The 27592-nt window shown below is 36.0% G+C and overlaps 2 protein-coding genes across 2 annotated transcripts in view; one reads left to right on the forward strand and one right to left on the reverse strand.

Annotated features, from left to right (window-relative positions):
• The first annotated feature begins 184 nt into the window (after nt 1-184).
• Ho (Heme oxygenase) lies at nt 185-2579 on the forward strand. Its single transcript, XM_076130160.1, has 5 exons — nt 185-338; nt 429-672; nt 1141-1273; nt 1543-1754; nt 2113-2579. Exons 2-5 carry the CDS (start codon nt 573-575, stop codon nt 2400-2402), a joined length of 735 nt encoding a protein of 244 aa, XP_075986275.1. The 5' UTR covers nt 185-338; nt 429-572; the 3' UTR covers nt 2403-2579.
• A 260-nt stretch (nt 2580-2839) lies between these two features.
• Apoltp (Apolipoprotein lipid transfer particle) overlaps nt 2840-27592 on the reverse strand; it is a 48746-nt gene continuing 23993 nt past the window's right edge. Inside the window, exons 38-71 of the mRNA XM_076130154.1 lie at nt 27126-27308; nt 26160-26258; nt 25864-26016; nt 25297-25503; nt 24552-24710; nt 24017-24249; nt 23405-23516; nt 22916-23086; nt 22073-22215; nt 21670-21775; nt 21281-21414; nt 20734-20935; nt 20007-20227; nt 19194-19329; nt 18547-18924; nt 17953-18198; nt 17340-17576; nt 16587-16919; nt 16005-16170; nt 14480-15410; nt 13940-14135; nt 13375-13508; nt 12455-12696; nt 11809-12011; nt 11195-11348; nt 10694-10929; nt 10103-10227; nt 9476-9670; nt 8928-9049; nt 8410-8558; nt 7563-7674; nt 7225-7356; nt 6708-6880; nt 2840-3418 (exon numbers count right to left, since the gene is read on the reverse strand). Of these exons, the coding sequence (XP_075986269.1) occupies nt 3332-3418; nt 6708-6880; nt 7225-7356; nt 7563-7674; nt 8410-8558; nt 8928-9049; nt 9476-9670; nt 10103-10227; nt 10694-10929; nt 11195-11348; nt 11809-12011; nt 12455-12696; nt 13375-13508; nt 13940-14135; nt 14480-15410; nt 16005-16170; nt 16587-16919; nt 17340-17576; nt 17953-18198; nt 18547-18924; nt 19194-19329; nt 20007-20227; nt 20734-20935; nt 21281-21414; nt 21670-21775; nt 22073-22215; nt 22916-23086; nt 23405-23516; nt 24017-24249; nt 24552-24710; nt 25297-25503; nt 25864-26016; nt 26160-26258; nt 27126-27308 (6810 nt within the window). The 3' untranslated portion in view covers nt 2840-3331. The remainder of the gene's footprint in view (nt 3419-6707; nt 6881-7224; nt 7357-7562; nt 7675-8409; nt 8559-8927; nt 9050-9475; nt 9671-10102; nt 10228-10693; nt 10930-11194; nt 11349-11808; nt 12012-12454; nt 12697-13374; nt 13509-13939; nt 14136-14479; nt 15411-16004; nt 16171-16586; nt 16920-17339; nt 17577-17952; nt 18199-18546; nt 18925-19193; nt 19330-20006; nt 20228-20733; nt 20936-21280; nt 21415-21669; nt 21776-22072; nt 22216-22915; nt 23087-23404; nt 23517-24016; nt 24250-24551; nt 24711-25296; nt 25504-25863; nt 26017-26159; nt 26259-27125; nt 27309-27592) is intronic.

Consider the following 27592-nt stretch of genomic DNA (forward strand, 5'->3'; position numbering starts at 1 on the left):
TAATAAAAACTGAGTTTTGCCATCAGCTAAGACCAAACCTTGTGGAATTAGCACTTTGATTAGCTATTTGCATATGGTTATTTTATATTTCCTATTATTGTTACTTGTTTACTCGTTCCAATGAAAACTGTTCACACAATTTAATTTGCAGGTCACACTGAGCTGTCACTTTTTAGAACAGCTGATTTGTTAACCCTAAAATGCTAATAGATACTATAAATGGGGATCGTTTCATCTGATCTGAACTGTTTCATTATTCTAAAATCGAATCCTTACCTCTCTTATAAATATAAATGACAATAAATCCGTAAACAAAAGTTCTAGCAACTGATAAACCGGTAGGTTAATTCAGTTTATTTACAATCACATTGATCTTGTGCTCCAAAATTTTTATACTTTTCTTACTGCGACTGCCTTGTGTATTTTAGGGTTAGATCATTTTGTTCAAAAGTGACAAAAGTTATCATCTTGTTTTCCTTTGTCGTCAAAATACCTAATTTTGGGGCTATTGGAGTTTATCGTTCTGCGATTGTGGTCACATTTTGAAATTCTGCTTACTACGAGCCGCAAAAATGACCGAAAATGGAGATCTTTTTACAACACGCATGAGGAAGGCCACAAGGAAAATACACAATATCAGCGATGCTTTAGTGAACGCAAAATTCGCTATTTGTAAGTTTATTTATTATTTTATATCGTAACTGTACAAAAAGGCTTCATTACATCATAACTGCCATACTCACAAATGTCGAATTTGTGTTGTTTTATGAATTGATTTGCTGAGATTCATTACTTCATTTTACGTTTTGCCGGTTGTTTATTACATTCATCATCTTTAAAACACGCACATGTGATACTCATAAAATTCACTTACTTAAAATGTACTTACGTGACGCCACTTTGTGCCGCATTATTTAAATGCTTTTATTTTTAGTCACTAGCACAACAAAGTAATTTTCTTTGTGTAGTGAGATTTGATTGTCATCTTCATTACTGTAGCTATATGTAAATATGTTCATATATAGCTTATTGATGTTTAATCATAGGTCTATCTTTTTCTATATATCTAAGTGACACCTAATATCCTTTTCCATTTTACATCCAAAAGCAAATCTTTTGATTCATTTTTTATTATTCCAGCTTTGAGAGATGAGCAAGTATGGGGTGGTGGGCTATTTATTTTCTACCATATCTTTGGTTACCTTGAAGATGCTAAGGCAAGGCTGAACATGGAGGAGTTTGATAAACTCTTTGTACACAAGTCCTTATACAGGTTTGTATATTGCAATACTCTAATACTTATTTTCACCTTCCAAGAATAGTCTTAAACTCAAATAATAAAAAAAACTGAAGGAATTCTTTAGCATAACAATATTTCATATTCTAGATTTCAAAGTTTTTACTACATTCAATTTTATGCTATGGTTCTAGTCAATTTGATTTGATTCAAAAACAATTACCTGTAACAATACCTCATAACTCAATGATTATAATAATCTTCACACAATATACAACACTATAAACCTAAATAAATATTTACAGGAAGAAAGCCTTTGAGGAAGACCTAGCCCACTATCTCGGTGAAAACTGGAAGTCAATACCCAAAGCCATGGCATTAGATAACTACTTAGATCACTTGCAAGAGTTAGAGAGATCTAATCCAAGGCTACTGTTGGCTTATGTGTACCATCTGTACTTAGGACTGCTCAGTGGTGGACAGATATTGGCCAAGAAGCGAAGGGTGTTTGGTGATGGTAAGTAGTTAAAACATATATTATGTATTATAGATTTATAGGCATAATTCATTGGGTGTGATTTAGCTTTAACACTGAAGTCTATTTAATTATGGAAATTCGTTTCTTATTTTATCTACTACATCTACACTACAGCAACCTATAATATTAAAAATCACTCTTTTTGTTTAAGCAATTTTGATTTGTGCGGCATATAATCCTATGATATTTTACTCACTCATCACCTTAGCCCTTGGGAAGTTACTAAACCCTATCCACAAGAGAAAAAACTAAGTTTCTTGCACAGATAAGAAGTTATCCAAAAACAAAGATTCAGGTATCATTAACATTTTTCTAAAATTCTTATTTAATATTTCAGATACAGCCAAACAAGCTACATACACAGACAAAGTGACAGATTTCACAGGCAATGACATCAGTCAGTTAAAACAGGACTTCAGGAAGGCCATGAACGAAATAGCTGACACCATGACCGAGGAAGAGAAAAACGCATTTATTGATGAAAGTAATATGGTATTCACTATGAACAATCTTATCGTGAATTCGGTTGGAGGGCAAAACAAAGTCCTATATAATCTTTTCTATAAATTTTCTGCTGTAGCATTACTAATTGCTAGTGTCGTTGTAGCTTATAAGATGCATAAGTAGACATCTTTATTATATCCATCTTTACAAATATAAAATACATATTGTTGGAGTAACGGCATCTTGACCTGCGAGTGTGCAATACCCTGTTAGTGATTTATTATTAGAAGATGTTTATTTCTTTATAAGACTTATGTAACTTAAGACTAATTTAGTTGGTAATAAAGTCTGTCTTGTTTATTTAATGTTTTATTTCATTTGTATATCTCAATATAAGTATTGTACATAACTATGTCCATATACTCTCTCTATGGATCATATAGCATAAATGTATGTTTTCCTTAGGAACTCAGAAGTTTCAGAGTAACTGCATAAAAATAAACACAACCTTACCAAATTTTCACTCTTTTTGTGACTATAGTCTGTAGCTTAAATATAGATAGCTTGAATATCATTTTCCATAGCTGTAAATGAGGAATGAAAGTAAATAAAACAAGTAATTGTTTATAAAAATATTTATTACAACTTCACTAAGGAATGTCATACTTATAAATATTTACACAGCTAACACTCATTGGCACCGATTAAGTTCGTCATTCTTATACATAAAATATATTTTATTTAATATTCGCTGGATATAAACTAATTAATGATTAAATCTTATAACTTTTAAATATTAAACTTTATTTTGAACTGTCAGAACTAGATACTATTAGGTTTAGTAATATGTAAACTATTTAATTTTATATCAACACAGCAATATGACTTCGTGAAATAAAACTGTAGGGTACATATTACCCTCTATCTTTCCAATAATCTAAATATTTATCAACGATTATATTCATGTCATCATTATATTCAATTTTATTTTTCAATTATATGTAACTTTACACAAATTTCAATAATATTTCACTATAATTTCATACACTATAATAGTAGATTTCGATTAACTTTCATTTATTTCTTACATACATATAACTAAGTAATTGTTTCTACCTGAACGATGGTAACGTGGGCGGTTCCATAGCCATGTCGATAAGTTCATCTATGTCTTCGGAATTGAAGAATGAAAGCTCCAACTGTGAAATAAAACATAAATAATCAACATACAGAGACTTGATAGCCGAATGGGTGTACGTTACGCCAGCAAGAAAGTGTCACCTAGAGTGATATAAGTAAAACGTATAATTAGTGCGCAATCTGCTGTAAATGTGCGCCGCATAAAAAAATTGTGCGTGTTGTAGTTTTGAAAAAAAAACGTAAAAACGATTCCTGCTGGAGTAACGTTGTTCTAGCAAGAAAATTCTAGACGAATTATCGCAGAGATAAAATACATACATGGGCAGAGAGCTTATATTTGAGCAAGTATGTGCGCCATAAATATAATTTGTGCGTCTTCAGGTTTTCGAGATATTGCGTTTCTCGCTGCAGTAACGTTTTGCGAATTCGTGTATCTCTAAGACCATTTTATGTGCGCCTGTAGAATGAACATACACGAATAGCTCTTAATTAGTGCATATTTGTGACATAATTAGATGCCAGATAATATTTATAATTTTCAAGTAATCGCGCTTTATTGAAAACTTAAAAAAATATTGTAGCCCCTAAATGAGAAGACGTATAAGCTCGCTAAAAACTGTATTCGTTCCATCTTGTTGTTTATAATTACCATAAAAAGTTTCAAAACAGAACCTACAAGCGTTAATGAATAATATTACTAAAAGTCGAAACGACGGCATCATAACTTTGACGCCAACAAACAAGAAACTGGCTCAACCTAAGATGTGTAGATGTAAACCAAAAATTAGTGCATTTATCAAATAATATATAGTAAAAATATCCAGCTTCAACTGTTTCGTGTTAAGTAAATATTAATACCAAACCAAAACAGTTATTCAGCGCAGGTTATCCGACCAAATTCGAATGACTACAAAAAAGCGACGGATTCATACGTATCGATGACCTCCTTTATTAAACGTATTACACCTAAACTGTGTTCGTACAGTCACGCTCAAATGTTCGTTGGGAATTATTATTACAATGACCTAATAAAAATATAATATATGTATATCTAGGTATTAAATGTACTTTCTGATCATATGAAATCAAAGAGCTTGTTGGTTTAAAAAAATATTATTTTTATTATCATAATCATGATTCTTAAAGTAATTATGGCAACAAATCACAGATCAAATTTTCTAAATAAAAGCCTATTATAATAGCTCTCTTTTTCAATTATTTTACTGAAGTGATTCTTTCAGTGTTTTGAAAAAAACACGCGGGAATCAAACATCGACCTTGAAACCTTGAATTTCTCGAACATTTGAGCGTGACTGTACGAACACAGTTTAGGTGTAATACGTTTAATAAAGGAGGTCATCGATACGTATGAATCCGTCGCTTTTTTGTAGTCATTCGAATTTGGTCGGATAACCTGCGCTGAATAACTGTTTTGGTTTGGTATTAATATTTACTTAACACGAAACAGTTGAAGCTGGATATTTTTACTATATATTATTTGATAAATGCACTAATTTTTGGTTTACATCTACACATCTTAGGTTGAGCCAGTTTCTTGTTTGTTGGCGTCAAAGTTATGATGCCGTCGTTTCGACTTTTAGTAATATTATTCATTAACGCTTGTAGGTTCTGTTTTGAAACTTTTTATGGTAATTATAAACAACAAGATGGAACGAATACAGTTTTTAGCGAGCTTATACGTCTTCTCATTTAGGGGCTACAATATTTTTTTAAGTTTTCAATAAAGCGCGATTACTTGAAAATTATAAATATTATCTGGCATCTAATTATGTCACAAATATGCACTAATTAAGAGCTATTCGTGTATGTTCATTCTACAGGCGCACATAAAATGGTCTTAGAGATACACGAATTCGCAAAACGTTACTGCAGCGAGAAACGCAATATCTCGAAAACCTGAAGACGCACAAATTATATTTATGGCGCACATACTTGCTCAAATATAAGCTCTCTGCCCATGTATGTATTTTATCTCTGCGATAATTCGTCTAGAATTTTCTTGCTAGAACAACGTTACTCCAGCAGGAATCGTTTTTACGTTTTTTTTTCAAAACTACAACACGCACAATTTTTTTATGCGGCGCACATTTACAGCAGATTGCGCACTAATTATACGTTTTACTTATATCACTCTAGGTGACACTTTCTTGCTGGCGTAACGTACACGCCGAATGGTTTAATTTGGCACCTCCCATGCAAGTGGTTGCAGGTTCGAGGCAACACACTGAACACACCAATGACTTTTCGAAGTTATGTGTATGTTAGAAATAATGATCACTTGCTCTAACCGTGAAAGGAAACATCGTGATGGAATCTTGCATGCCTAAAAAATAGTTTAATACATTTATTGAGGGCATGCAAAGTCCCCAATCCGCACTTGTACGTATATAAAATCACGCCGTTTTCTCATGGGGGTAGGCAGAGACCCGAGAACGCTACGATCTTTTCAAACCATAGCTCCATTCGCTTCTATACATTTAACAGATATTAATTTTTAATATAAGATTAAATTAGTTTGTATTTGAATCAACGAACAAAGTCTACACGTTTTGTTTGATAACCGAAAGGTCAGATTGTAGGTTACATAATGATTTTATCAGTAGCCATGTGTATGAGTTATATTTTGTATCTAATTAAAATATTTTTCAAAGTTTTGAAGGGATATTTTTTTGGTGAGTTAGGCATATTAGATAGTTACTATGCTTATTTTTTGGTATGGAATTTGACCTAAGTTAGTTAGATGATAACATTAGTGATATCGAGTTTTTAGTTTTTGAATTTTATTACGTTTATTTCAAGGTCGAACTTGGGATAAATAATTGTGAATGCTTCATACAGTAGGTAAGTTGTGTGCACGTGTTCGTTTTGACTTTTTATGTGCATATACGCAATTTCTATTAAAATGTATCTACACGTGTGGTTCTATTATTTATGTGTGTGTTTATTTGAACAGAATAAAGATACGAACTGGCATCCGTCTTTCGTTCAGATGCGTCTTTTCAATTATATTATCGGGGGCAGAATAGTATAGGTACAATGAGGATATAGGTATTGTGTCTGTTTCGTATTGAGTTGTTGAGATTTGGTAACATTTCAAAAGCAGACAAGGGACAGTTCTATTGAGATAGGATAACTAAGCTACTTTCCATGTGAAACATCGAATATTGATGTCCATTTTTTACTAGTGTTGTGTAGGTACCAATATGAGACTAATAATTGCATTTTACTATGATTACTTGACATTCTGGCACATTGCACTTTCGTAGTCATATATTGGCTCAGGGTTTGTATAAGACTTATCACATAATAAGTAATGTGTAGACTCACAAGTCTCTGCGTGTCGGCGCAGGGCCGGCACAGCAGGCGTCCCTCGGCACACTCGCACCTGGGAGCGGCGCCACACCGCGCGGCGGCGGCGGCGGCGCGCGCGCCCAGCACGGTGGAGAAGCGCCGCGCCGTGGGACGGTCGCCCTGCAGCTTGGCGCCCGCGAATATCGTGCCTGGGGGACATACCACATCATAAACGTTTTGGCTAAGTTTTTGAGGGATTTGCTGGTTACTTCGCTAATATATAAACAATAAGAGCAGAAGTATAACCTCAATCTACGGTATTTCGTGGCAAAGAACTTAGAAGTTCGTGGCGAAGTTCCTTGATTAGATCGACTTACCAGCTGCGCACTATCAAAAGCTACCTAAGGCTAGTAATTACGTTATTAACATACTAAGAATAGGTATTAATGATTGATATTACTACTTTTGAACCAGTACCTACTTTATAAATTGAAATTTAATCAAATTATTTCAAGTTTTTTTTGAACTTTTAGCTCAATATCAATACTCTTACCGTTAGTCTCGAGTGCGAGTGAAGTGCACAATCCAAGTTTCTCCTTGGGCAGTTTGACTTGCTTCCTCAATGCAGCGTCACCGACCAGGTGTTCGTAGTCCTTATTTGTATACGCCAATTGATTGTCCACTCCTGTATACATAACAATTTATGCTATGTAGTCAAATAGTTTGAAAATCGTATATTACGCTAACTACAATGTTCTTGGTAGAAAAGTTAAAAGTCGTTTTTGACCCGGCCAAGGTGGGCATTTAGAACCTTGCCGAGGCAGTCGTATTCTCTACAGTCACACCGAGATTATAGTTCAGAATTCAGTATATTGAGTCATTACAACTTACCGAACAAGTACTTAGCTGCCCGTCTCTTGGAAAGCATGAAGTCACCGTCCATTAGTATGTGTAGCGTCACCGAACTTTCCATCAAGTTGTGGTATATCGTCGAGTAGTCCAACTACAACAAAACATAACATTAAAGAAAATATGACAAAATTAGAACCAAGTAAGATTTTAGTTTAGGCTGTCGGCTGTATATAAGGACTAAGAATATGATTTTATCCGATATTCAAAGGAGATCGGCAGATTTCGTACAGCTTAAAGTTTGTGTTGTTTCGTAACAGAATTTGTACCACTTATTAAGGGGACTAAGTCACCTATTTTTATTTGGGAGTATTATTTTTAGAAGTCCGGATTAATTAGAAAGTATTTGTTTATTTAAATAATAATTTTTGGTCTATGGCTTATATTTGTTGACAAATAAAGAAAAAGAAAATCTCATGAGACGTCACTGTTACTCTGACGTCTATGCATCCGCTAATTTGCTGTTGTTTTGGATTGTGGTTTTGACAGCATCTGAGCAATTTAGCGAACAATCGGGGCTTCTTAAAATGGACATAACTCTTACCTCCCAACTTTTAAAAATATAATAATTTTAAAATAAGCTTGTCTATCATATTAGCTACCAATTTAAACAAAAAGTAAACCTAAACATGACATTTTATAAGCTGTACGAATTCTTCATACAAACCTGCCGTTCGCCTTTAAAGTGTAATTACCAATATTTAAGTTATTTGTGCACAAAAGATATGAAACAGAGATTTGACAAGTTTGATGACTGTATATAGGTACATATTAATGCCAAAAACAATATAGTTAGCTTCTACGTCTTTTTTCTATAAGATGAACTTACCCTCATAAAGTTGGAGTCACACTTGGAGCAGGGCAGCAGCACGAAGGTCTTGGGCACGGCGGCGCGGAACGGCAGGCGCGTGGCGAAGCTCAGCGCGCCGAACATGTCCGTGCGGGACGTGCGGTTACCGCGGACCAGGTCCGACTTGTCTGATACAATGGAACAACAAATAAATTAAGTACAATTTTATGTATCAAGATGAGTTACTGAAATATGTACAACGGTATCAAAATAAAATTATATTTTAATTTGCCATAAATGGTATATAAAGCAGTTGAAATAGGTACATCTTCAAAAAAAAAAAAACGGTGCGTGTTAATTATTTCCAGAACAACTTAAACTGACCGGTGATCAGTGATCGTATGACATTTTTGTGTAAAAAAGTCAGGATTCAATTTATTACTGTAACGAATGATTTTTTAAGTATTTACAACAATAATTTGGAAACAAAAATAGTAAATGACAAATCTCGACGAATAGAGAACCTCTTTGTTTTTGAAGTAGTCTGAGTGTCTTACCAATGACGAAGTTGTCGAAGTGTTGCGAGATCTCTATAGAGTTGGTGAACACCTTGTTGTTGACGTACAGTGAGCGAGGACGTTTGTACACGCCACGACCACCGAAACCGACGATTGCGTATCTGTACAACAAAAATATTTATATCAGACGAACATTTCATTAATGTCTATAAAAGTTATGAGTAGACTGATGGAAAATTCCTGATGCCTCATATACTTAAGTCTTTATAGGCAACGTTAAGCCCAAAGGCCATTTGACCAAATTCTGAAAATTTACAGGTACTGGCCATTTTAGAGAATCTGGTCAAATGGCCAGAACCTATATAATTTTCTACAAAAAAAAAATAGTTTAATAGTAGTCAAATACCCTGTTCTCGTAAATATCATTCGCCCCATTGAACTTGATAATCTAGTTTTCTAGCAGAAATTCGTACGACGGCCAGAAACACGCAAATTAAATATAAAAATCTCTGGAGTTATATATAATTAAAACTTGAGTTGGACACGCTTTAGTCATTTGTTAATAAAATTATTAATAGGTACATTACCTATTATCAGAGAGTCCATTAGCCTGCAGCTTAGTATCGAACGCTTCAATGAATATGTCCATATTCTTAGTCTTGCGCAGATTCTTGTTACAGTGTTGTGCCTCCACTATTAGTACAACGTCGGTCGAATTCGGAATGTATGTTAGAATGTGGAAGGAACCTTCTTCTATAACGTCGCCTTGTGGAGTTGTACATCTGTGGGTAAAAGGCAAAGTAATATTATATTTCAAAAAGTATAGAATTTGAGTATAATAATACGCAAAAATATTGACATAGAGAGAACAAGACTACTGAATGTGTCGTTCGATCCATGTCTTGTAGTAATAGGACACCCGTGGGTTGAAGACATAATACATAATTCTAGATATATTTAGAAGATTAATAACTGTTATTTGCTCTAAGGTCAGTTTCTTCACTCATTTATAGCCATAAAGATTTTAAGAGATTTTTTTCGCTGTGGAAGTGGCGGATTGTTTAAGGTAGCGACTTCTCGCTACCATAGTATCTTGCACGTCGCTTCTATGACTCGACACCAAATAATTTTTTGTGCGTTTTACAGAAAGGTATTTTTTGTCTGTAAACATAGAAGAAAGGTAGCTGGAAGACAAATGTTTAGTTGTTACATACTGATGGCAGTGGTCGGGCATGTGCGTGGGCACGTGCTGGTGCAGGCACAGCTCGCGGTAGGCGCTGGCCAGCGCGCACGCCGACCCGCCCGCCACGCACTCGCGGTAGAACGGCTGCGCTGAGATCTGCATACGAACAAACATAGCAACAATCACTTTTATTATACTACAACATATTTTAGACATAACAACGTTAATCCAAATTAAAGTAATTAACACTAACAGTTAATAAAAGATCATGCGAATTTTAACCATTGCTAAGTGTCAAAGATTGATGTGGACTGTGAATTAATATAAGTAGGCAACAGGCATAGTAATGCTTTTGGAATATAATAAAGGACGTATATGTGTGCGTGCACATGACGTACACGTATACACTTTGAAGCAATCTTTACAAAATAATTTAATTTTCTTATTAATTTGAATTTAAAGAGAAGATACGCTTCTTACCCCCGGTTTCTGAAGTATATTAAGAGGTTCTCTATCTATTCAATAGCGTTTAAACTCACGCAAAAAAACGCTGTATACGTCTGTAATTTTTGAACACATAACTTAATGATTAAAGACGTAATTTGTAATATGTAGTACTTACCACAGCAAAGCAAGGATTGAGCGGCGACACCTTATTCAAGAAGAACTTGTCGCACTGAGTGTCGTTCTTCAGGTCCTTATTCTCAATAACAGTGGGTGTCTCCAATGGAGCTATGTTCCAGCTGTGGCCTAGTAGTGGGATGGAGTCGGTGTATGTGCTGTTAGGGAGCTGCAGGTCGTCGTATTGTTCGTTGTTGTATGTGCCGAGGAGACCGCCTAGCGATGCGTAGTACCAACCTGCGTGATAAAAGGTGAAGTTTAGTTATTTAGAAGTTACAAACATTGCTTTAAATGATACAACAGCGACGGTTATTTACAAAATAGCTACAAAATCAATCATTTTTTGTCGTTAAAACTTGCAAATAGATATTTCGTAGTAAAGCAACAAAAATAGAATAATATCGACAAGTGACGGTTAAGAACTACGTTTGCATTGTATGTCGACAAAAAGTTTTTTCTTTATTTCACTTATATAGTTAGAAATAAAACAATTTTCAATTACCTGAAACTTGCAACTTGCACGTATGGAACAGCAGGTTGCACTGTATCTCTAGTCCGTTGTTACCCTGGACAGTGAGCTTGTCCGTCTGTCTATCCACCACTAGTCCGTCCACGAACGCAGGCAGACTTAGTACTGTGTTACCGATTGATACCTCCTAGAAGACAAACAGAGATGTTTCATGTTTGATATTAGCTTATATGTTATAGGAAAAACTGATAGAATACTCGTAATTATTTAAAATACTGATACTAATAGCAAAATATAAATATAAAAGTAGATGATATTCAAATTGAAAAGTTCTAGTGGGAATGCAGTCTTCAACTTGCGTTTAGCAACCATGGTGGACTCAAGGCCTAACCCGTTCTTCATTCCGCTCGACCTTAGCTCAGCAGTGAGATATAGACAGGCTAAATTTATCATTATTCGATATTATTAGATTTTAAATTGTCGTCACAAATAATGTAACAGTTCTCAAATCAATGAAAAACATTAAAACACCTTTGTTTTAGATATAACAAAAATAAACAAACAAAATTTGCTACAAAAAACAACAAACGTTTAGAAACGACGTCTCTTCTCTCTCGAATAATATACATTAAAATAATATTCCTCACCTCTCGATACAAATCAATATGCACCAAGCTCCTCCTAGTCAGTATAACTAAGTTGTATCTTCCTTGATCGTTGCTCTCCATCAGCACGGTGAAGTTGTCCTGCCTGTAGTCCTTGGAGAGAAGGAACGTGCCCGCTTCGGATATCGTGAACACGCGCTTGTCGAACGTCACTAGAGTACCTTGACCGGTCATCATTGCCATACCTGGTGGAAAAGTAAAGAAAAATTTCGTTGAAAGGAATATGGTTGCCGCTATGGTCCTAGCCGTATAGTCCGTAAGTATATGTAGATAACTGCTGATTGCGAAGTTCAGACTAGATTCTGTTTTTTTGAGGAAGTATATACCGAATTTTCTTAATTCCTGTCATGTCGTAATTAAATAATTAAGTGCGTCCATTACTGCAGCCTACGTGGGTTAAAATATAAATATCTAAACATTCACTCTTTGCCTACTCTTTCAGGTGTTATATGCGACATTCGATGTAAAAACACACATTATTAAGCGTTTATGTTTAATCTAATTTAGAACAAAGATAAGAAAAATGCCAGCAATCGAGTAATATAACGTTTTTATAAGTAAAAAAGGGTTGTAGTCAAAAGTAGGTGAAAATAAAACAAAATACTCCTTAAACACTATAGGTACTCACCAGCAAAAGGCGGTATCAGATTATCAAAGTCCATATAAGGTCTGATATCGTAGTAGAAGCTCCAGATGCTCTTGTTAGTGGTGAGCCATTCGTCCATGAAGTCCTTCACAGCGCGGTACTCGGATATCTCAGTGAAGTCTGGTGTTCTGTTGAACGCGTGCCACGACATTGGCAGCTTCTGTTCTAAGATGATCTCTCCGGTGCGAGGGTCGAATATGAAGTTCGTTTTTGGTGTACGGTGGCTGGAATAAGGTTTGTATGATTAAGTCTACGTATACGGGCCAATGAGTGTGATGGCAATTTTATGTTATTAGCGGTTGAAAAACAATGGATAGGTGTTTTATTCATGCAAAAGGCTTCGTTTTGAGCTTGGATATCATTAATTACAAATTGATATTTTCTTTCAGCCTAGCCTTTCATCTAACAATGTTGGATTCGCTTCCAGTCACACCGGTTGCAGCTGAGTACCTACTAGTATTTTACATGAAGCGACATAATTGATAAGATAATGATTATAACCAAACTTTGAATAAATTTTAATTGTTAATGAAAAAACGGGGGTTTATTAACACTAACATTTTGATTTTGCTATTAAATATTGTTTTCAATATCTTTGGTTTGTAAGAATCCGAAAAAATATTAATTTTTAATTATAATTATCCATTTGGGGGGTTTGGACCATATCCCGCCACGCTGGTCCAATGCGGGTTGGCGGGGGGGCCAGAGCCTCGTTCGTTAATCAGCAGGGTGTACCGCGAGCAGGTGAGGTTGGCTTGGGGTCCTAGGATAGTATTGGACCCCCATACACATAATGAGGAGTTTGGGGGAGACCTTTGCCCAACAATGGGACAGTATAGGTTAAAAAAAAAAAAAAAAATTATAATATTAGCTAAATTGTTTATTTAAAATACAATACTTACATCTCTTCATACTGCAGCGCAGTCTTGGCCATGTCAGTTAACTTGGCGTACAATATCTCACCAACCGTCTCAAGGGCCTCTCCGATCAAGAAGTAGTCGTACCACCACTTCAGACGAACGTACGCTTCTTGATACTAAAACAAATATAGCAAATAACAACAATAGGTTCTTGAAATTTGCACTCCTGAGTATAATATGGTAAAATCTCTTAGAATTACTATGTTTGATAATATGACAGTAATGTAAATCACGCTATTTTCAACTCAACCCAATTCAACTTCTACGCTTGATGAATTTGGGGAATTGAACGCATTTGGGAGAGAAGTATGATAGTAGAATATGGAAGAATTCACTATGAATAACTTAAGTAAATTGAACTCCTTTCCCCCATTCTAAAAACTGCATCTCGCGTTCTATACATATGGACAAACTTCACGCGCATTTTCTTTAGTAGGAACGGTAAATTTGGAATTGATTACTATGATAAATAATTACTAATCAGTTGAGTCAAAGTTAGCTAACATACCGCTTCATTAACTTATTAAAACTACATAAAATCTCTCACCTTTTCTCTAACATAGACGACCTGTTTAGTCTGCAAGAAGCTCTGCCAAGCTGCTTTAAACTCTGTGTACAGCTGCGTGAACTCATCTTTGAACGGAATATACTTCTCTATCTTACTCCATACAACGTCGAACAGTTTCTTGCTGTATTTCTTTATGTTTGTTATCAGGTCGTTGTTCATTAAGTCCTTGTAGATGCTGAAAAAAGGAAGAACATAAGCATTATTGTTAATAAATTGATTGCAAAGATTTGGCTTTCGATAGTATTTTTAAACATAATAGGAAACAAATATAAGTTTCAGTGGAAATTTTCATAGTAACATATTAAGATAGATATCAATGCAGCCGTTTAAAGATTCACGGACGCGAAATTGTTTTATATATAAATTTGTGTCCTATGTAGCTCAGAGTCAGCTACTGTAAGAAATCCATGATCTTAAAAAATGTCACAAAATGTATACTGACAACAAAGCCTAAGCCGTTAAAATAAGCATTTGATTACTCAATTCAAACAGTAACGTCAGTTAATAAAGTAAGCTTACCGGTCCATCTCATGTCCAAACGTAGACACATAGTTGAAATAAGGCGAATCAGTGAGCTCCTGAGTCCTATTATAGAAAAAGTCCATCACTCCCTTCCACACAGTGAACACAAACGACTCAGTATAATGCAGGACTTTGAAGAACAACGGTTCAATAGACTTCAACAACTCGTGCCAATATTTGGACAAACGATTGGTCGCATTCACCCAAGTCTCCTCCCAATACTCCAAGAATTTCATATGCAAGTCTCTTATAAACGTATCGTATTGCATTATCATTGTTTCCAGTCTTTCAGAGACTAATTCCATGAAATCAGCTTCGAGGACTTTGTTTACTGAGTCTAGGAAATTAGCGTAAGCCTTTTTGATCGAATCAACAATGAATGTCAAACTTTGTTTTATAGATTGACTTGTATTGCCCATCATACCCCACATATCATTGACTATACCAGGTAAACTTTCCAAATGATTCCTTATAGCCATTTCGTCAAGGACATAATAAGTAAATTCAACTATATCTTTCACGTAGAAGTCGTTATGACTGTATGATTGGTTCAAGAATCTTTCGAACTCATCTAAATCATCTTTGATGACGTGTAAGTCGTTCAAATCGTCTAAGAAGTCTCGTATTCTCGGCTTGGCATCTGTCCATATAGCTTTTAACGCCATATGGGCTTCCATGGGCATTTCTTTAATGATGACTAAAGTCTCATTAATCTGACTGTATAAAACTTTAAGTGTGTATACAGCAGAAGATTTCACTTCGCCAAAGATCTCCGGGCGCCATTTTATAGAGCTAGTTAGTAGTCGAGAATGATTGAGTCTAATGTAGGATGCTAAGTCGACGGTAGTGACGTCATCGAAGTCTCGCCATGAATCGAATTTTGCGAAGCGTGTGTCCACGATTTGGCCTATCATGTGGTATGATATGTCTGGAAAAGAAAAATTAAATGACATTAATCATTTGCTAATTTGTGTACAAGAAGGTAAATGGGTTTAATTTTTTCCACGCTAGTTTACTGAACTTTCGCCTTAAAACAGCATTAGAATAGAACCTTAAACACCATAGTCTAACTGCACGTTTGGCGCAGTGGTTTAAGCGGTCACCTCGCCGCAACAACCGTAGCGCCGCGTGTGGTGGGTTCGAATCCTACCCGGGACAAATCTTTGTGTGATGAGCACGAGTATTTGTTCTGAGCCTGGTTGTCAATTTATCTATATAAGTATGTATTTAGAAGTATATAAGTATGTTTATCAGTTATTTGGTTACCATAGTACAAGCTCTGCTTAGTTTGGAATCAAATGACCGTGTGTGAGTTGTCCAACAATATTAAAAAAAAAAAAAAAAAAATAGTTTTTAGTTCTTTAATCTATGCCAACTCCATGGTGGAAAAAGACGTTCTTTTATGTATGTATGTAGATAATTAAATAAATAAAGATTAGAAGAAACTTCGTTGTTGCTGCGTACTTGATGCATCTGTCTTTAGAAGTAATGACATAATATATTAGTTTCAAAAGCCACTCACCATCGGTACTATTATAATGCGCTATCAGTGATCTGTCCAGCATAGAGAGTGTGGCAACACCGGTGTCGTTTCCAGTCGGTCTGCTCACGAAAGCTTTCAGTTTGTACTCTGGGTATATCAGCTCCCAAGTGCCGTTTACTTTGTAGAAGTATGTCTCGTTGGCACGCTGTAAAGTATTATTACTATTATTTATATAAAAGTATCTTAGTTTCATCCCAAAATGTAAGTTGAGTTGTATAAAATAATACATTCGGAAAAAAAATACCGTTTCCGACGCTTATATGTACCAGTAGGGGGCCAGTTTATTGTCAAATAAGGCTCGTTTTAGTTCTGGGCTATTGCAACAAAAAATTGAAATGTCCATTCGGGAAGCGAACCCGGGACTTCACCATTTGCAGTATACCGGTTGAACCATAGCTCTAAGCAGATATTTGGAATAGTCCAGACAATATTAATGTGATACTCCCTATTACAGAGTATTGTCATTTTATGTTAATAAAACTTCAAATAACAGAATAATTAGTAGACAGAGTCCGGTATTGTCTTTAAAAAGCAATTAAAATAAAGATTTTTCGAACTTACCTCCCAAGTAATAGCACTCTTAGCCGTATCGATCAACAGTTTACTACTCCTCAATTTCTCATAGAACAACGACTTTTGGAACCTATAGAAATTATTGAAATAGTACCATTTACTATCAATATTTATATCAGACTTCATATCAAGGTCCAAGTTGGTTGAAGGATGTTTACAAGTCAATGCGAATCTGTAGTCTCTGACTGGCCCATTTGAGTTGTCTGTGAGGATTGACTTGAGTTTCAAGTATTCGTTCTCATAGTCCGAGTATTGCAGTTCTAGAGAAATGTTTGACATTACTGATGGTGTGCTTAGGTATTGGCCTTTTAGGGTTACGTCCTGTGAACATAAAAATATGTGTAAGTAAATAGTAACAGTTTAAATATTAGGATAATCTAGTAAATAAGACAATCATAAATCTACACTCAGATACTATAAAACTTATGAAAAATATTTTTAGCACTTGACGAATTAATTAATTTGGTAACCAGAATAAAAAAAAAACACTTCATAAAATTCCAGTCATATTCTTATATTTACGTTTCGGTTGATTTATCTTTATAACAGAATGCTATGCTTATTTGTGCCAAGGAAAAAAGATAATGGGTAATTTATTATTTTCAGAACATGCAACGTGCAAGACTCGAATGTACACGTTGGTATACGCATCATAAACAGAAAGTATCCGTACTTATATTATTAAGTAAGTTTTGAATAAAAAAAACACGAATGTATATTACTCCCCCTAAATCAACTTACCTTTCTAAAGGAAGGATGTGCAAGCGACAAATCAACATGATGTAGATTTCCTTCAGTAACAGGCGGGTTTTCCCACCGTCCTCTCAACTCGGCCGTCTTATTCTCCTCCTTCACGTTCCAGTTGAGAACAGCTTTGCCGTCCAACATCGTGTCTTGTAGGTTGTATAACGCGACCAAATTGAATGTACGGAGAGGGTACCATACGTTCATTATTAATTGTTGGGATTCAGTTTCGTCCTAGAGGAAGAATAATTGGTTAGGCAACTATCTTGTATAGTGAGATTTTACATTCTTTATCATGTTTTATTAATACACATATTCCTTTTTTAGCATTTCGATTTAAGTATGTATTTACAAAAGAGATATTTGTTATTGATAGCTAGATTATAATTGACGTGGTAAAAAATCCCCAATAAATATAAAAAAAAATCAGTAACAGAAAAGCTTTTTCGTTCATGAATGATTCTACGAAAACAGCTGGATTGATATTTAGTTTTGTGACTAAAATTATTCCATAATGTTTTATTCTCCCTGATTTTTTTATAGGAATTTTCTCTAAATGTTTTTTTATGGAATATTCCTTCTCTTCAAATACCAACAGAATGACACTCACCGTAGTCATATTAGTGACATGTAAATCATAATTGAACCACACATCCTCAGCCCACTTGATCTTGCTGCCTTGCTTCAACTCTTTGTCAACTGCTTCATACTTATTGTCGAAGGTCCAAGTTCTTTTCCCATGTATAGCAGTTAGCTTGAGATCTTTGCCTATGTCGTATGTAAACACGTCGAGTTTACCGGTCACGTTGAATTTTGTCGCGTTACGGAGGTGGAATACTGTTGCTTGTTTTACGTCCTAAAATATATTTATTTAAGTTAAATAGTATAGAAGGAAGGGAATAGTAATTTAAGTAAGAATATGATGATGTAAGTTGATTACAAACGTGCAAACTACGTCAAACTCAAAAGTATCATAAATTATAAGACGAGTAAGTGAGAGCGAGAAGTACGATAAAGAAAAGCTAAGTGCGAGTACAGCTTACTTGCGCACGAAGTTTAGACATATTATGACGTAGTTTGTACGTTTGTAATGGAGTTTTACACCCATACAATATTTTGTGTGTAATTATTTTAATTTAGTTGCGCTAAACGTTAACCGGGCTTAACTTTTTTGCGTAATGTATTATATCGTTCTAATACTTACAATGTTTCCAGTTCCATCAAACTCATGAATATACTTAATGCCGACAGGCGTGTGTACATTTTCCACCTCTATATCCATAACCGCAAGGTCCAAATTCCTGGCACTCTTACTCAGAACTTGATTGAACGATCCCTTCACGAATCTCTCGCCATCTAAATCAATTGTTGCGTTTCCATTGCTGTTTTTCTCCCCTTGTATGTAATAGTAGTCGGTTTTGACTAAATGCTGAGAGCTCAATGGAATCGAAAGTGATACATCGCCAAATTGTGTGAAACCGTTTTTAAGTTTGTTGTAGCGGTGGGTTGTGTTCACTGAAGCGGTTTTGTTCGGCCAAAATAGATCGACTTTGTTGTCTGATAGTTCTTCTAAGTTGTTAATCTGCGAATAAAATAGGGCCGATAAAGAAAATAGCATGATAACAAACGAAATAGCAATTATTCTGAAACATTAGTTACTTAACGCCACAAATTATAGAATTTAAGGAAGAATAATAAGCCTTATGATTAAAATCTTGACGTATAAATTAAATATTTAAACGATAACGAACATTTGTAATCAAACCACATGTAAATAAGAGTTTTGGAAAAATCTATAGATTATATTGGTTGTCTTTAAGCTACAATCTTAAAACCCTTCTTTCTACTTACATCAAAGATAGATTTCAGCCACGGCAGTCTTCGGAACGGAGTGGTAAAGTTGAAGTGTCCGTCCGTATGTTTCATACCTCCATATCGCAAGTCGATCTCACCGATCTGACTGTTGCCTGGGCGATGCATTACACCCCTAGAATTTCATTGAATTAAGTATTTGCATATAGACTACAAGTTTGTTGAATGAGTTTGGAACTTGGTGGACTAAAGAATACAATAAATAATAAAGTATATCCTTGTTTTTCTTCTACAATAGGAGAACTCTCTTTAAGCTTTAATGGATAAATTAGCAAACAATTTATTATTAACTAGCTGACCCGCGCAACTTCGCTTGCGTCACATAAGAGAATCATAATTTTCCCCGTTTTTGTAACATTTTTTACTGGTACTCTGCTCTTATTGATCGTAGCGTTAAGATATATAGCCTATAGCCTTCCTCAATAAATGGGCTATCTAACACTGAAAGAATTTTTCAAATCGGACCAGTAGTTCTCGAGATTAGCGCGTTCAAACAAACAAACTCTTCAGCTTTATAATATTAGTATAGATAATTATAAATCGACAGCCTGAGGAAGGACACAAAGTAACAGTAGCAGATGAAAACAAGTGTGGCAGATGACATTGGCGATTTTTACATTTCGACTCAAAGGCTAACCCTTTGACCGCCGCCACGATCGGCTATACTCGACAAATCAGAAAGTGCTCATGACGCTTTCGTCGGCAAATGTCGACAAAAATATAGCGTCGTGAGCACGTCGCACGTCGAGTACAGCTGACCGTGGCTGTCAAACTATAATTTATGTAAATTACCTGACAATATGATACCGATGCACCAAGTCCTTCTGATAAGAGCCTTTAACCTTCAGCGTGGCTACTTCTATGTACATAGGCGAGGTGAGCGTGTAGTCCACGTGGTGGGAGCCGTTGACGTCCCACTTGTAGTCTATGATGTTGTCTATGTGCATGTATGTGCCGTCCGATGTCCAGGTTATTGTGGAGTTTGAGTCGAAGCTCTCGGCTAGTTGTAGGATCTGGGAAAAGTACAATGGTTAGTGTTTATGTTCATATACCCGGATTTGAGTAGTTTATCTATTCAGTAGCATTTAAGCTGACGTCAACATGACAGTTGGAATTGATAGAGTGATATAAAAGGGTTAGGTGTGGATGTGAATGTCTGTCTGTTATGCTTTCAAGGGCCGCTGAAGTTAAGCACGAAGATAGTAAAGGTAAACCTACGTTTGATCCCAAATTCAATAGAAGATGTTTTAGAACAGCCTCTCTCTCTTAACTTAACGTCACTTTAGAGGAGCTGCGAATGATGGCTATAGGATATTTTTTTATGAAATAAAGTCCAATATGTCAGACGTTGTTGTTCCAATTTCTTACATGTTATTTAAATTCTCACAAAAAAAAACACAACAAAGAACAAGTCTTAAATATGAAGAAAACATAGGTAGAAACCTATTTAAAATACATTTTTTTTTAATTTTTAATAAAGATAATACAGGTAAAAAATACTCAAATACGAGTTACTTACATTGCCCTTAACTCCAGTAATGATCTTCGTAACATCAGTCCTGTACTCTGCTTCTACAGTCTTGGCGGGCTCCTCAGCCGTGCCCGCATTCGCGTCAATGTACAACGTGTGCACGTCTACGTTCGGTTTGGGCAGTATCGCGTTTATGATCAGGTTCAGACGCTGGTTTAGTATGTAGCCGAATGACGCGTTTGCACCGATTCTGTGGGGAAAATGGTAATTAAAATGTTTTTACTCTGTTTAAGTAGACATATTGTGTCTTTGTTTTTAACATTTTTTTAATTATAATATGAAAATTCCAGTTTTATATAAAAGTAACTTTAAAAAATTCTGAGAAAATAGTTGATAAACACAACTGTGATTACCTGGTATATAGAGATTAACAGAGTTGGAAAGATGCATCCTTAAAAAGGTTTAAGTACTTTTTTATTTATTCTACATAAAAGTGGTATTTTCAAAGTTAATTGCTAGGAAAGAATACGAGGAATTTTTATTTTAAGTTTAGTTTTTGTACTTTACCAATAATGATTATTGGCTTAATACTTACTGCCATACATGATCCAAATCCATCTTAAACCCAGCATCAGTCTTCTCCATAAGTTCTGGTGTAGTACTATTACCGAAGTAAATGTCCAAGTCTATACTCTTCTCTATGTCTTTCATGTGCTGATGTCCTAATGCCTAGGGAATAAAGTCTAATTTAGCTTAACTGTGACTCAATCAAATGATATCAGAATTCTACTTTGATTTTACGTCTTGTTTTTAGGGTACCGTACCCAAAAGGTAGTAACGGGATCCTATTACTAAGACAGTGCCCGTATGTGTGTTTGTTTGTCTGTCACCGGGCTTAAATCATGAACAAATGATTTATTGAACACGTGCTGATTCTACAAAAGTGTGTTATATGTCTTACTAGATTTTCTATAGGTAACTTACCCGAATAAACAGATCGCCAAGTAAGAAACTCCACTTAAGATCACCTTCTCCTTGCATGTCTGGTAGCTCGTATTTGCATAGTAGATAACCAGTCTTCGGACCGAACCTAAAACATAACATTAGATAAGATTTCAGAAAATAATGTTAAAAATCTCAAGATATATTAACCCTTTATACTCGGGCTATTACAAAATGCGTCATATCATTTTAACGGATTCATTATGACGTCGTTTGTATACGTGAAATGGCCCGAGTATAGTAACATTTTAATAAGCAGAATCCTCATTATTTTATTTATCTTATGTGGAATGTAAGATTAATTCGTTAATAATATATAATGTCATTGACTATTGTTTTAAGATAGTTGCAAATGATTTGATTTTAAACCATTATGTCTACTTACAAAAAGTCGGTATCTCCCTGTACATATTTGATTCTCTTGAACGGCGTGGCGGCTTGAACACTCAATACTTTGCGCAGACCGTCGTAACTGTCCACTCGTGATTTAAAGTATATGTCTTTGTATTTCGACTGGGGAATGTCCAACTGTAAACGAAATAAACAGTTAGTGAACAGTGACGATAGAGCACTTGAGCTAATTATTAATTTATTTTTCATATCTTTATCATCTTTCATGGTCTTTTAATGCCAACGTTTAGGTTTTCTATTGAACCTTGCATTTCCATATTTGAGGACAAGATTAATATTAAGAAGTTAGATTAAGTACTTTTAAGGACACCTCGCATCCCTTATTCAGCTTCTTTTTTACAAAAACTATACGTATTCTTAAAACATCTTGACAACATTATTTTGATTACGTGGGAATTAAGTTCCGTGTACCATTGTAGTGGCACGATGAAACTACCTAAACCATTGTGTCACATTTAATACCAGAGCTCTTTGCATCAGACTTACTTTTAACGTCTTCTTCTTCTTATCGTATGGTTAGTGGTCACCCTAGTGTCAAAGTTGTTCAAGCCGCCCGAAAGGCCTTTGACATGGCTTAACGACTGTTATCTTAATAGATAACAACCTGAACCGACATTTCACGTGCCCTCCGAAGCACGGAGACGCCCAGTTCAAATACCACTATGTGGTCACCCATCTATAGAATAACCGCGCCGAGGGTTGCTTAACCCACAGATCGTTTACCGACCGGTGAGCGCAACTGGCTATGGGCGCCTCAACTTTTAACGTCAGAAAAGACGACCTACCTAAAGGTCACAGAAGCTAGTCTTCTACTCACTTTAACATTAATATCAGTATAGTTGGTCTGTATTTCGACGACGGCGTGCAGCGTGGCCGCCACGGAGCCCGCGAAGTGCGCCGACATGGTGTACAGCGTGGCCGAGCTGCCGTACTTCACGCGGATGTTGATGGGCTCGCCTTGACCTTTGGGGATTAGGTTCAGGGACATCTGGAAGAGAAGGATTCAAAATTATTTAATTAATGACATTCTTTTGTTTGTGTTGATTTAAACGAATATGTAGGGTTCGTCCCAATTTCCCGGCATTATAATTTTGTTGTATCTTTAATAAACTTTAACATTTTGTTAATTGTAACTTTAACATCAATAAATTCTGGTGGTCCAAGTACAATTAGAGACTACCTCATATGGAATATGGGACACAATTTAATCAAACTGAAGTTTATCTATACACTGAAAATATACATAGTCTATTTTACTCAGTTTACTTCTATGGGGTTAACAATTGTGTAAATAGGTGATACTTACTTCAAGTGGTTCTCGATTCAACACTTTGCCGTCAATGCTGTACTCAGTAGAATCAGTTACAAAGGAGCCTCTGATATTATCCTCGTCAAACTCGCCAATGATTTTCATAGCCCTGAAACAAATATAAACTTATTTACATACACGTCAATAAAGCGAATTTGCTACAAATCTAAGGTTATAAACATAATTTTATAAAGTAGACTATGTCGATACGGTTTGGAATTAGAGGGTGCAATTTATATAGTACTAGCTGACCCGCGCAACTTCGCTTGCGTCACATAAGAGAGAATGGGTGAAATTTTTCCCCGTTTTTGTAACATTAATTACTGGTACTCTGCTCCTTTTGGTCGTAGCGTGATAATATATAGACTATGGCCTTTCTCGGGTATCAGAATATCTCCATACCAAATTTTATGCAAATTGATTCAGTAGTTTAGGCGTGATTGAGTAGCAGACAGACACAGACAGACAGACAGAGTTACTTTCGCATTTATATTATTAGTATGGATGGAAAATAAAGGAATTATTTAAAGCTCGATCATATATTTCTATGTTAACAAAACTTAATTTATGTTTCAAACTGACTGCTTCCAGTACACTCGAAAACCTTACCTAAATCCTTTATGAGGGCTACTAAGAGCAACACTGACAGAAGTCTTAGTTTGATCAGCACTCAGTGAATAGTAATTATTATCACTGTTAAAATCGACTGTGAGTGAGTGTTGTGAGTTCTCTTCAGTGTACTGTAGCGCTAGTTCCGCAGGGGGGAGTACTGGGACCAGTGCTCCGCGGGACTTGAAGCGAATGTGCCGGGGGGACGGACGCCATAGTACGTCGGCGAAGAGCTGGAATAAAGGGTTTATTTTATTAAAATGTCCATGAATAAGGGCTAGAAAGGAATAAGAAATATAATAGTCATAAAGTTAAATATATAAATGCGACATTTGATCGCATTGGGCGACTTTCATACTAGAAGAAGAAAATATGCTTTTTTAACTAATGTTACTTTAAAAAAATATACTAATAAAGGAAGTATTAAAATATGCCCTTAACTATAACGTCAAAAGCGCTCCAAACATTCGTCTAAATTATAGGTCTACACTGAAGAATAAACATATCTTCCATCTATTTTCCTTTAAATACTTACATAATTATTCTGGTCACCCTGTTGAATCTGAATACCGCCACCGACCACGTTCTCTTGATCTGAGAAGTCCTTTTTGAACTGCATCTTGATGAAGTAGTCCTCTAGGTATTGTGACGTCAGGTTCAGACTGCCTGAAGTTTCCACGAACGGGTCGTCTAACTGTTAAAATAAAAGAACATTATTTAATTTGAGTTCCACTTACTTTTTATATTAAGACTAAGGTCTTACTTAAATTTTAAGACGGGTTAGAATATTATGATTAATTACGTCAATGACCAATCTTAAATATTAGTTTAGTAATCTTTCCACGTTCATACGCTATAAACTGGCTGCCCGTAAGGCGTATTGGCAAACGTGATGGTAAGGTTAACCAAATAGTGCAGAGCGCAAAAATTTCGATTCTCATATGAAACAGTTATTCATCATTGGCCCGTGTCCATCTATTGCAGATGATTCAGGTGGCGTTAGACATAGGAGTATTTGTTACAAAGTAACATCTTCGTTCGTGGCTTTAAATACCTATGCGGGAGTGACAGCCACGACCGCAGATTTGGCAGATGAAAGAGCCTGGGGTCGATGAGGGATTTGAAGCGTGAACAGTTATTAGTATCATAGTTATTTTGCTGTCAAATGAGCACTCACAAGTCAGCAAACGTTTAAGAGAGTTCTTAAAATGGTTTTCTTAAAATAGGAAGCACGTAAACATTTTAATTTCCTATAAAAAATTTTGATAGTGGTTCTTTACCTCCAAGCTAGCTAACGCAGTGATAGTGAACGCGGGCATGCTGATATCTGCGTTCATCTTCCACAGCGCGTCTTCAAGCCGCGCGGCCACTCTCGCCTCTAACGCCGGCAGTACGGTGAGCGGCGTCGCTATACCGACCGACGCTACGTACGATTGATACGTGTCGTCTTCACCACATTCGTATTCGTAGTAGAGTTTGTATGAAATCTGTACAAAATATGTTTAGTTTAAGTGATTTGATTGTTACAATGTCAATGCACTGTTGCAAGGTACTGTTGTTTGAATCTAAAGTGTCTCAGAGCGAAGTCACCGGTCATCTCAGTGACTTAATTAAGTACCCGAAAGACCTTTTTTTTCAAACATAGGACTTTAGGACTGTAATAAAAATATGGTTTTAGTGCATTGAAATAAAAAACCCCTTAGAAAAGATCTAACAGCTTTAGTACTTCTCTTATCACACTAAAATATAGTGCGATGATAACAGAATATCCATAAAGTATCGTTTGACTGAGACTGGAACAATTCACTGCTACGTAATAAGTAAAAATAAAGTAATATGCTTCTTACCTCGTGCCAATAAGTGCCATTATACAGTAGCACTAAGCAAGTCACGTTGATCTTCTCTCCCATCACTATGTCGACTGTGTACACCGATTTGAGTTCCTTCACCGCTTGGAATGGAGTCACCAGGTTAAGTGTGTTGCGGAATAATGCATATTCCTGAAAGAAAAAAGTGTCTTTTATACTTTTGCATTGTATTTATGAAGTCAAACCTCAAAAATATAACTTATTTCGTAAATCTTTCTCTAAAATTTCACCGCAGATGTATGAAAATGGTTTCACAAAACATGTTATTTATTTACCTCTAATATGAAAACATCTGTGAGTACGATTGGTGGCTTGTTAGGTAGTAGTAGAGTTGCGTTTACTTCCAGAATGTCTTCAGTATCCGGACCGACGAACTAAAACAAAAATTAACAATTATTTTTTGCTCTGCTCACATCAGGTGCTTATATTTCGAGAATTATGTAGAGGATCAGTGACTTTTGAGACATGATGTGATATGATGTGATGTGATGTGTCGTGTCGTGTTGCATCGTGTCGTATCGTGCTGTGGTGCCGTGACGTGATGTGATGTGGCGACATGAAAGCGATATGTCATAATATATCACTTTCTAATGGCGCGTGTCCGTCACATTGATCAGATCCAATAGTTTTTTTTTTTTTTTTTTTTTTTTTAAAAAAGACAACTCCCGCACTAAGAATTGCTCTTGTGTCGCGGGGACTTTTACAAACATACAAACAACGGACACAAAGCACAACCAGACCCGAAACAATTATTTGTGGATCGCACAAATAATTGTCCCGTGTGGGAATCGAACCCACGACCTCCCGTTGCAGTGGTATCGGCGTGGCGACCTAAACCACTGCGCCACGGAGGCAGTCGTTTATAGTGTGTGCCAAATGGTGATACGCGATTGATATAACACGACATGCCATGCGGTAACCTAGCCTTACCTTTATAAGATGTGCATCGAAAGTGATGGTGGGATAGTAGAGCGTGTCGAGCACGACTTTGGCGCGCGTGTCGAAGTTGTCCAAGATCATGTTAGCTGGCGCCTTGGACTGATGCGTGTACATCTCGTTGATAATGTCCAGTAGACCCTTATTGTTGACTGTATTAGCGCAGTAGCTATACGTTACAATAAGTATCGTGACCCGTAGTGACGTTACAATAAGTATCGTGATGTAAAATGACGTGTCGTGACGTGTCGTGTCGTGTCGTGTCGTGTCGTGACGTAACGTGATATGACGTAACGTGATCTTACCTTCATAAGATGTGCATCAAAGGTGATGGTGGGGTAGTAGAGTGTATCGAGCACGACTTTGGCGCGCGTGTCGAAGTTGTCCAAGATCATGTCAGCCGGCGCCTTGGACTGATGCGTGTACATCTCGTTGATCACGTCTAGGAGACCCTTGCCGTTGTCTTTTAGGAGTATTGCTATACCGAACTGTAAGAAGATATAGTAAGATATATATTATTTGTATATAAGATGTATGTAGTGAGTGAAGTTGTCATTTTTTTTTAGTTATATCGATTCAAATTCTTCCGAATTCAGTATCTGACCCTCGTTCAGCAGTGGGACGGTAATGGCTTAGAAAAGGCGATTATGCAGAGTCTATGAAAAGTGTTGCAAAACTTTTGTCAATAGATGGCACTGATGTAAAACTGAAGTAAGTAAAATTGTTTTATAAGTGTGTGTTCTTTCAGAAAGCATATTTATCACATACGCAT

Source organism: Anticarsia gemmatalis, chromosome 23 (assembly GCF_050436995.1).
Source record: "Anticarsia gemmatalis isolate Benzon Research Colony breed Stoneville strain chromosome 23, ilAntGemm2 primary, whole genome shotgun sequence".
NCBI lineage: Eukaryota > Metazoa > Arthropoda > Insecta > Lepidoptera > Erebidae > Anticarsia > Anticarsia gemmatalis.